This window comes from Gasterosteus aculeatus, chromosome 20, assembly GCF_964276395.1.
Source record: "Gasterosteus aculeatus chromosome 20, fGasAcu3.hap1.1, whole genome shotgun sequence".
Lineage (NCBI taxonomy): Eukaryota > Metazoa > Chordata > Actinopteri > Perciformes > Gasterosteidae > Gasterosteus > Gasterosteus aculeatus.
In genome coordinates this window covers 1396037-1406994 of record NC_135707.1, presented here as the reverse complement: position 1 = coordinate 1406994, position 10958 = coordinate 1396037, and the positions used below count along the sequence as shown (strand labels likewise).

Here is a 10958-nt window from a genome sequence, read left to right as displayed (position 1 = left end):
TCTTATCCTTGAGCTTACAGTTCAAATAGCTTGTATCCTATGCAATACAAAAATAAGATGTCCTTGTTAATACATGTGTTTGCTGTTGTGTTTTTTATCGACAGAATTAATGGAATCTCTTCTGCCATGAGATATATAATATTACTTTTAGCTGAAAGTACATGGCCTAACTGGTTTAATTTTAATTTAAAATAACCAAAACAAGTTATTCTCTCTGCCTGAAATATATCATGCTCCGAAGGAGAAGTGTATCTTCCTAAATTAAATTAAATGAAATAAGATTATCTTCTTTTTCTGTACTTCTGTAATGTTTTTGTCTTTTAAGGCTTTTACAGTCAAGCGCAGCAGGTTGCTAGGCAACAGCAGCAGCGGGGTGATGACGCAAGCAGGAAGTCCCCCCCCCGTAGGCCAGACCGTCCCGTGTCAGAGACCGCTCGGTTCAGCCTATGCGGTTGTTTGAGGACCAGACCAGGTCTACGAAGGCTGCTGAGGGCCGGAGGCTACAAGGATGCAGCCTAGCGCCTTTGACACACCTTCTGTCTACGGGAGATCAAAGCAAGATATGTTTAAAAAAAAAAAGATGACGTCGTCGCATTCCATACTGTCAAGTTAGTTAGCTGTTATGCTAGCCCCGCCCATCGGACTTGTTTTTAACAAGTGCGCGTGCATTTACAATATAATTCGTCACAGTTCTGTTGACGTGGGACCCGTGAGGCGAAGACGTCACAAACAGCTCGCCGTCCGCTTGGTCTAAAGTTTTACGCCTGGACCCCACTGCGCATGCGCCAAATGCGGCTACCCGGAAACAACATGGTTGTTTTTAGAGAACTCAAATAGAACGGTCATCTGTCAAACGGTGCAGAAGAGACTATCTGGGCTCGTTGGGACGCTGAATTAAGGACGCTCGCCGGGATCCTCTTTGCTGCGCCCCGTCAGAGTTGATGAGGCCAGGTGAATCGGGCGAAACGAACCCACGGTCGAGCTAACACGTAGCGGAAGCTAACTGTCGGCTAGCATGGACAGCGCGGCGCTGGAGCTCGACGCTGTCAAGTTCGCCAAAACGGCTGTAACCCACGACCAGACGGGCAAATACAACGAGGCCGTGTTCTACTATAAGGTGAGCGGCTTTGGCGGGACAGGTGTCAGACAGCTGCTACCTGTCAACGTTAGCTCGAGAGACCGGCAGGTAAACAGACTGATTTGTCGTCGTTACGTGTCCATCAAACCACAGGAACATTCCTGACAAAGCTTTGACACCGGCTCCCCGATAAAGGCTTCATGTCTTTTGACTTATGAGGAGACAAAAGTCTGCTGAACTAGGACATATGGACATATGGACTTATACTGCAACCATTCGTGTTTGTTCTAAAGACTGTAACCCTGTTTACATTGTGTGCTTGGCTCTTTATTGACGTTCCAAACTTTCTGTTTTGTTTTCGTTTTGTTTAATACATGTTGTTTTCGTTCCCTTTTATTAACCGTTGCACCATTTGATGTCCTAGAATCTCGTTTATGTGTGATTTTCCCGTCCGTATTTAATTTGTTTAGCTCTGACACTAAATGACCCCGCAGGAGGCGGCCCAGGCCCTGATATACGCCGGCATGGCCGGCTCCAGGCTGGAGGGAATCCAGGACAAAGTCAACGAGTACTTGGACCGAGTCCAAGCGCTCCACAACGCCGGTACGACCCTCTGACCGGCGACTCAGGATCCACTGTTGTTGTTGTTGTTGTTGTTTCAATTCCTGCTGATCCTTGTTAACAGCTGAGAAGTTCCCAAAAGCTACTCAAGTGTTTCCGTTCGAGATGAACTTCCTGATGTGTCTGTGTTTCGTTTAGCGAGTGGATCACATTTAGTTGTTGCCTGTTCTTTTTTTATTCAATTTTTATGAACTTTTTCATATTTATTTTTAATCCAGTGCTGCTGCTTTACTGATTCTACCCTTCTTAATCCAAACACAAAATATCTGATACACCCTGTCAATAATAAGTTAACACATCTCTTAGAAACAAATACTAAACACCAAAACCTCCCCGAGTGGGACTGTGTTATTATGATGAGACAGCATCTCATAATTCTGAGTTAACGTGTCATAATGGTGGGTACTAAGATAGATTCTCATCATAATGACTTTCTTCTGACCTTTCCCTTCCTTGACCTCTGACCCCAGTTCAGGCCCAGAAGAGCGACCCGCTGAAGACCCGGCAGCATGTGGACCTGGAGCGAGCCCACTTCCTGGTCACCCAGGCCTTCGAGGAGGACGAGAAGGGAAATGACGACGAGGCCGTTGAACTGTACACTCAGGCTGTGGAGCTGTGCATAAACACAGTAGGTCCCCCCCCCCCCTGTCCCCCCCTGTCCACCCCTGTCCCCCTCTGTCTCTATCTGTGTCTCTCTTATCACTGCTAATTTACAACACTTGTTTAGTCTTGTTTCTGTGTTTCCCATGTCTCCTGCTTGCACTTTAACTACGCTTCATCGCAGTCTTGTTTCCACGTCTGTTTCTCCTTCTGTGTTTCCCACAGTCCAACGAGACATCGGACCAGGCGCTGCAGACAAAGCTGAAGCAGCTGGCCCGTCAGGCTCTGGACAGGTAAAAACCTCCGGGCCGCGATGTGCCTCCATCCTCCTCCTCCTCCATTTTAATGCTTATTTCCAGAAAAAAATAAGCCCTGTTTATCTCCGGCATGCGTGTGCAGGGCAGAGGGGCTCAAAGAGTCCAGATCAACTCCAGCTCAGGACGCGATGGGAACCCCGGGGGGCAAGCCCGCCGCCGGCGCCAGTTCTGGCGGTCCTGTTCGCCAGTTTTTCCCCCTCGGGCCCGAGTTCAGCCTCCACGACCGGCCGCTGCCCCAGCCGGTCCGGGCGGTCCAGTCTAGCCAGCCCGCGGGTCAGCGCTACACGTCGGACGAGATCGAGGTGCTCAGGTGAGCCGATCGCGGTAGACGCACCTGCTGAAGTTATGGCGATTGAGTAGAAAACAAGTGTGTGTGTGTGTGTGTGTGTTTCTGTAAATGTTTGAGAGAAGCGACTAAACAAAACTAAAGATTGCTGACTCGCGCCACCTTTTGTGTGTGTGTCTGCTACCACACTTCACACCAAAGACAACAGACGTTTTGTTCCAATTTGACAGGAGCACCTCCACCGTCAATGGCATCGCCTTTGTGCCCTTCATGAGCGTGGACCTGAGGGAGCGATTTGCCTTCCCTGTCCCCTTCTCGTGAGTTTATTTCTAACAGTTTGTTATCTATTTATTTTTGCAGTGTTAAATCGAATGAATGCTGCTTAGGTGGTTAAACGATGCCAGTGAGGCGTAAGCTTTATTTTGTTGTTAAAAAAAAGGAAAACTTGTTTTAATAAATAGTCTCTTAATCTGTGTTTCAGTGTTTATTGTATCAGAGAGTCAGGAGTTCTAGCAGCAAATCTGACTTTTTGTCATTTGAAGGGGACGGTGTGGTGTATCTCGTACCAGCCCTGATCAAACTAGGCACAGCTGATGGAATATGAATAGAGCGTCCCAGCGTCTCCTCAAACGCTTTAGTCTGCATTTCTGTCCTCGTCCACAGGGACAAAGCAGGGAAACTGGCGCTGTCGCCCAAACAGAAAGCCGTCTTCTCCCGCTGGGTCCGGCCGGACGAGATCTCGGACAACCCCACTATGATCATGTCCGTGTCCAGCTTCAGCATCAAGCAGGTCGGTGGGTCCAGCGGGGCTTCGTTCCCTGCAGGAGGCCCTCGTGTGGCTCCGCTCTGTGTTTGTGGAGGAAGGCGCGGTGGCTTGAGTGCTGATTTTTCTATTTTTCTCTTCACCGAATGCGGTTTAAAATCTGCCAGCAGAGGCACAAATCATGATGTTCAGGGAAGATTAAATGGCTTGAACTGTTATTACTGTTATTGTCGTTTAGCTGACGCCTTTATCCAAAGCGACTTACTATGAGTTTCAAGGATACAAACCCAGAAGAACAGGACAGAATAAAGTGCACTTTCATCAAATAAGCCAAATTACAACTTGCTATAGTTCTTGCTAAAGAGCCCCAATTGTTTTTAGTCAAGGTATAGTCTGAAGAGGAGTTTATACTCATGTATGCAGGGATGTGATGTAAGAGTTCTATTGTGTAATATTTAAAATGTCTAAAAACTCTGCTCCTTTCCTGCAGACGGTCGTTTCCGACTGTTCCTTCGTGGCGTCGCTCGCCATCAGCGCGGCCTACGAGCGCCGCTACAACAAGAAGCTCATCACCAGGTACTCATTAATCACACCGTCGTACTTCGGCTTGGGACAAAGGTCCGAAGGCTGGAATCGAACCTGCGACATGCTTCAACTTGTGTGCGTGTCCTACAGCGTCATCTACCCTCAGAACAGACGAGGGGAACCGGAGTATAACCCCTGTGGGAAATACATGGTCAAGCTTCACATCAATGGAGTTCCCCGGAAGGTGAATATGCTCTGCGCGCGCGCGCTCACACACACACACACACACACACACACGGACACACACACTTACTTTGTGGAGACAAAGGGTACCGGTAGTTCACCAGATCACACATATTTATCCTTTCCTCACTGGAATGGAAAATGATAACACAGAAAAAATATACAATAACTGCTCAAGAAGTGAAGGTTTTATATCTAGTAAAATAAAACATGCACAACAATGTGAGAAGGGACGTCTGTGTGATGTGGCGCCACCTGGTGGTGACGTTACAGATGACAACCAACTGAATACCCTCAGCTGACGTTAAAAACAAGCCAATCTGCGGTTTGTCTCTCCGGGTTACCGTAGCAACATGGCCGACTCCATAATGAGCATTGGCTAATTTTCTATGAATATGAATTTTGTATGAACAATTCTTTATTTTAGGTGATAAAACCCAATGAAAACGTAGTTATGATTATTGTTCTTTCTATTGTCATTGATTTGTTGAATTTTCTAGCATATGGGTGCAAATAGACCGAGTTGTGATGATGTTAAAGCCGTGCTTTTGTTCTCTGCAGGTGGTCATAGACGACTTCCTGCCGGTGGATCGTCACGGAGAGCTGCTGTGCTCCTACTCCAGCAACAGGAACGAGCTCTGGGTCTCCCTCATCGAGAAGGCCTACATGAAGGTGATGGGAGGCTACGACTTCCCCGGCTCCAACTCGGTGAGACTCTTTTACTGGCTGACCTGATTTACCAAGAATCCGAAGAGTGTGTGGCAGAGCTTAAAGTTTAAATTAAGTTTCCTGTTTCCTTCACGTTGAAGTAGACCGACTCGACAAGTCTGACGCTGGAGTCACTCTGAGCTGAAATAATGCTGAACACAATCCGAAGAGGTTATTTAAGAAATAATGTTTTAATTTCTCCGGCATTACAGAACATCGATCTGCACGCGCTCACTGGCTGGATCCCTGAACGCATCGCCATGCACTCAGACAACCAGTCCTTCAGCAAGGACGACACGTTCCGCATGCTCTACCAGAGGTGAGCGACGCGCACACCGAGAGAGGAACTCTCTTCCCTCCCCGTCGCTGGGCTTATTTTCTCTTTTCCCGCTCTCTCTCCCCCAGGTTTCACAGGGGCGACGTCCTCGTCACCACGGCAACGGGGGTGATGTCAGAGGAGGAAGGGGAGCGATGGGGTTTGGTGCCGACCCACGCCTACGCCGTTCTCGACATCAGGGATTACAAGGTCGGGATATTAAGTGTTGTTAGTGGTGACCTTGGTGTTTGGATTGAAATGGTTTTGATGGTACACAGAGGGGCCTGACGGCCGTGTTCTTTCTTCTGTAGGGAATGCGTTTCCTGCAGCTGAAGAATCCCTGGAGTCACCTGCGGTGGAAGGGCCGCTACAGCGAGCGAGACGAGAAGAACTGGACGCCAGAACTCCTCAAGTACCTCAACTTTGACCCCAAAACAGCCCAGAAGTTTGACAACGGTACTTTCTTTCCTTTCACCTCTGAGTCTATGGCTCTAGAAGCGGCATTGACCTGTCAATCAGCGTGTAGCCCCGCCCTAAAGCATCCCCTGCCTTATGGTCTGTTTGACTCTACATGGGCGATAATTTACTAGATGAACATCATGCTGTATTGAAGACTTGAAACTAGAGATTGAGACCATGAACTCATGTTTACTGAGGGAATAAATCAGGAGGAGTCATTTCCTCATAGACGTCTATGGGAGCAGAGGAGTCGCCCCCTGCTGGTCACTACAGAGAAGTAGAGTCATTTCCTCATAGACGTCTATGGGAGCAGAGGAGTCGCCCCCTGCTGGTCACTACAGAGAAGTAGAGTCATTTCCTCATAGATGTCTATGGGAGCAGAGGAGTCGCCCCCTGCTGGTCACTACAGAGAAGTAGAGTCATTTCCTCATAGACGTCTATGGGAGCAGAGGAGTCGCCCCCTGCTGGTCACTACAGAGAAGTACACATTAGCCAAATATGAGATCTGTGAAAATATTAAGTGAAGGAAATTTAAATTGTATTTATTTGTGCGTGTGAGTATGCGTGCGTGTGTGTGGGTGAGAGTGTGTGTGAGTGTGTGTATGTATGTATGATATTAATCTTCAAAGTAATATATACTAATTGAGAATATGGATAAGAAAGGGGTGGGTATCTATAAGCTTTTGCTTCCCCCTACTCCTTTTCTTGAACAAAAGGTGTATTTTCTCATTTTGTGGTCTACGTCTATGTTGATTTTTAAATTTTTTATTATTTGGTGTCTACATGTTCAAGAAATAAAATTCTTCAAATCAAATCAAAGTAGAGTCATTTCCTCATAGACGTCTATGGGAGCAGAGGAGTCGCCCCCTGCTGGTCACTACAGAGAAGTAGTCATTTCCTCATAGACGTCTATGGGAGCAGAGGAGTCGCCCCCTGCTGGTCACTACAGAGAAGTAGAGTCATTTCCTCATAGACGTCTATGGGAGCAGAGGAGTCGCCCCCTGCTGGTCACTACAGAGAACGTGCTTCTGATGTGTCTCCTTTTAATACCATTTCCCTGCAGGTGTCTTCTGGATCTCCTGGGAGGACCTCTGTCAGTACTATGATGTCATCTACCTGAGCTGGAACCCCGCCCTGTTCAAAGACTCCTCCTGTATTCACAGGTGCGTCTGTCTGTGTGTGGTTGTGTGGTGGTGTGCGGGTGTTTGGGTGCTCAATGCTGTGTGTGTGTTCGGTCTGCAGTAGCTGGGATGGGAAGCAGGGCCCGGTGAAGGACGTCTACAGTCTGGCCAACAATCCGCAGTACAAGCTGGAGGTCCAGTGCCCGACGGGGGGGGCGGCCGTGTGGGTGCTGCTCACCAGACACATCACTGACAAGGTGCCGAGGCCGTTTGTGACTTCCTCACCTCACTGCCAGTAGCTCTGTGACCACGACGCCTCTTCTGTTTGTCCTCAGGAGGATTTTGCACAAAACAAGGAGTTTATCACGCTTGTTGTTTACAAGACGGAAGGGAAGAAGGTTTACTACCCAGGTGAGCTTCCTCATTGTCCTCACGTGAGCTCATACTTACTGAAGACTTTATAGCCTTTTACACCGGCCCCGGGCGAGAGAAGTGGTCAAGGCATCAGAAGGCATCAGAGGTGGGATATCCTGTGAACAACTCGATGTGGCTAAAAAAAGATCTTCTTCTGGTCTCCCAAAACCAAGTTTTAGCGCTTTTACCGGTGAGCCGCTGGCTCCAAAACCCCCCCAGTCTTCTGTGATGCATCCCAAGCTGCAGGCTGTAAAGGTTCCTTGAACTCCCCCCACAGCGGACCCCCCCCCTTACATCGACGGGATCCGAATCAACAGCCCCCACTACCTGACCAAGATGAGGCTGACCAGCGCAGGGACACACACCTTCACGCTGGTGGTCTCCCAGTACGAGAAACAGAACACCATCAACTACACACTGCGGGTGAGAAAACAGGCATGAGTGTTCTTTTCTTTAGCTTTAGAAAAGGCCACGAGGAAATGCGCCCGAGTAACCATGGAGATGGAGTGCGTCTGAGTAACCATGGAGATGGAGTGCGTCTGAGTAACCATGGAGATGGAGTGCGTCTGAGTAACCATGGAGATGGAGTGCGTCTGAGTAACCGGTCCGGCGGATGACTTTGCTATTGTGAGAATTACAGAAAGACATAGATTGCATTTCTATAAAAGTAGCTGCTATTCCTATAAAGTCCACTGGGGGTCGCACTCTGTGTGTGTTGGACCAGGAGGACCCGGTCGTGCAGGTAGATCCCTTCTGCATACATCTGACCCAAAGGGGAAATGATTTGACGTTCTATGTCGTGGTGCTTGTTGACTTGTTTTGCCTGCAGGTGTGTTTGCTGCTTCTCCACTTTCCTCTTTTATCGAAGTCACACCCGACATCTTCGGTTCATATTTATTAAGATTTCTTACCGGGTTGTGTTTCCTTCTGCAGGTGTTCTCCGGATGCAAATTCACCTTCTCCAAGATCCTCAATCCCTTCACCCAGACCAAACGGGTACGTAACCCGCACGCCGCTGCAGCCGTCACGCGTCTCTCACTGTGCTTTGGGGTTCCAGTCGTCCTGCTTCTGCCTCCAGGTCAACGGCCAGTGGAAGGGGTCCAGCGCCGGCGGCTGTGGGAACTACAAGGACTCGTACAAGCTCAACCCCATCTACCAGATCAACGTGGAGCGGCCGGGGCCGCTGCTGGTGGAGCTCCGAGGATCCAGGTGAGGCTCCGTGAACGAGGTGGTGGGGATCTGTGAGGAGCTCCAGCTGTTACTGCAGAGCTCCGATGGCGCCTCAAGTTCTCAGTCCAAGTCTCTGAAGGCTGGTTGGAAACCACAAAAGCTGCAAGAAAAATCATCCTAAACGTGTAGCTTCCTCGTTGTGACACTTGGCTGCTTTTGAAGCTTTTAGCTGAAGAGTTGCTTCAGATTTACACAACGACTCGTTAGCAGAGAGACTCCGAGACCTTTCATTAACACTCACTGATCTCCTGCCTTGGCTTCTCACACACACACACACACACACACACACACACACACACACACACACACACACACACACAGAGAGACGATGATGATGCGTTTACAGAGAGCACACACAAACACACACAAACGTGGGAACCTTTTGATTGAGCACTTCTTCTTCTCAAAGTGGGCGCGTTGTTGATGTCTGAAATAAAGTCAGTTTAAGAGGCCGGTGAGTCTAGAAGCTTCTACGTGTCTTAAAAAAAGAGTGTAAATATGACGACTGAAGAGTCCTGCTTCCAGCTAAGAGACGGTTAAAGAGTAAATATCACCAGCGTGTGTTCAGCGGATGGAGGGATGTCGCTTAAAAACAACGGGTACATTTCACAACAACAGAGGGAAGAAAGTGTGAGATTTCAAACTACGGAACAAGAGGAAGTCGGATGTTTCTGTGTGTGCAGGCAGTACAGCGTCGGCTTCGAGATGGTGACCGTGTCCCTGGTGGGGGATCCCGGCCCGGCTGCCCCCCCCAAGAGGAGCAGTGGGGATTACAGGTACGCTGGGTTTGTGTGGGTATTTGGGGGGGGGGGCTTCAGGAGAATCAACATGTCATTATTCTGTATGTAAACAGTGTTTTCATCGCCATGGTTACCTGCCTGATTGTTGCCTCTCCCCCTGCAGGTGTGGCTTCTGCTACATGGAGGCGGACCACGTCCCAGCCGGCCTCTACAACGTCGTCCCCACCACCTTCCTGCCCAAACAGGAAGGACCCTTCTTCCTGGACTTCTCCAGCACCTCCCCCCTCAAGGTCTCGCAGCTCCAGTGAAGGCGGGGCACTGGGGGGGGGGGGGGGGGGGGGCTTTGGATGGGACCTCCATGAATTACAAGCCTTTCTTCACCTGGTTCATCAAACCACGCATGACTATTTTTAAACTTCATCGAGAAAATGAAACCCAAGAGAAGAGGATGAGAGTAAAATGCCCCCCATCGAGGATTAGTAATCCTGTGCTTCCTTACTGTGTGTGGACGACGGTGATCACATGACCGCAGCCTGGGCTCAACTGCAGCACACATTACTCCAACAGGTCTGTCACATCAGACCCACAAAGCCCCCTCCACCCCCCCATAATTAATAATGTACGTCACGTTAACACGAATACGCTGCTAGTATGAATACAATCTAAATCTTATTTCTGACAACGTTGGGGTTGCACTCGAGACTCTACTGCAAAACCCCCAGAAGAGGAGGATGACAATGAAGGAGGAGGATAATGAAGGAGGAGGAGATGGAGGAGGATAATTGCTGCAAAGACGTCTCATGAGATCTGATGACTTAGATTTAAAAAGTCTTTGAGGAAAAAGTATAGTGAAAGCGTAGTTTTTTTGAGCAGCACCTCCAGGACTTGTGTGTGTGTGTGTTGGCTCGACTGTCTCTTTTTAGAGGGTTTTTTCTAGAGGTTTAAAAAAAAAACAGTCAACGTTTGACCGAGCGCACGTCCTCCCGTTTACTTCTTAACATACGGCACTTTTTTTCTGCAATACTCTGATGGACGTCTCTGTTTTCAGGAAGCTGCTCTCGTTCCTCTCACTTCCTGTTTGTAGAGAATGTTGAATCTGAATGTAAAGATCTCACAACGGCCAAAGTTACACGTCGCTGTTTGTGTCCCACAGAGGTTTAAGTCATCGCGTTTACACAAGGCGCAAACAGCTGACGACTTTTTGGCTCGATGTATGAATTGGTTATTTGTGTTGATATTTGTCATTGTTTTGTTTCTTTGAATCATTTTTAGTCCTCGTGGGTTTTCTAAATGCTTCGCTTAAAAGGTTGAAAAGTTAAATATCCAATGCCAAGTATTTGTTGATTAGTGGTGGGTGGTGTCACTGTCATTAATGCCATGATATCAGTTGTTTGATTGCTGACAGGTCGTGTACTTTAAATGATGCATCAGGACCTGCAGCGACCTGCCAGGTGATTTATCATCCAGCGTTTGCAGAACTTGCACTAAATGTCGGTTCGACCGACGTGTTATAGCATCCTGGCTTGTGTATTTATTT

The 10958-nt window shown here is 48.4% G+C and overlaps 1 protein-coding gene across 2 annotated transcripts; it reads left to right on the top strand.

The window, feature by feature from the left end:
* The first annotated feature begins 378 nt into the window (after positions 1 to 378).
* On the top strand, positions 379 to 10937 carry capn7 (calpain 7). Of its 2 annotated transcripts, none has more exons than XM_040164706.2 (21): positions 379 to 1117; positions 1573 to 1681; positions 2170 to 2327; positions 2525 to 2592; positions 2699 to 2926; positions 3133 to 3219; positions 3566 to 3692; positions 4156 to 4241; positions 4341 to 4434; positions 4995 to 5141; positions 5354 to 5460; positions 5547 to 5667; positions 5769 to 5913; positions 6980 to 7079; positions 7159 to 7294; positions 7373 to 7448; positions 7729 to 7874; positions 8385 to 8447; positions 8530 to 8660; positions 9365 to 9457; positions 9585 to 10937. In XM_040164706.2, the coding sequence occupies exons 1-21, from the start codon at positions 1016 to 1018 to the stop codon at positions 9727 to 9729; spliced, it is 2469 nt and encodes an 822-aa protein (XP_040020640.1). In that variant the 5' UTR covers positions 379 to 1015; the 3' UTR covers positions 9730 to 10937. The 2 variants fall into 2 exon arrangements, with proteins under 2 accessions (XP_040020640.1, XP_040020641.1); XM_040164707.2 differs by having other exon boundaries at positions 779 to 1117; positions 1549 to 1681.
* Positions 10938 to 10958: the final 21 nt, after the last annotated feature.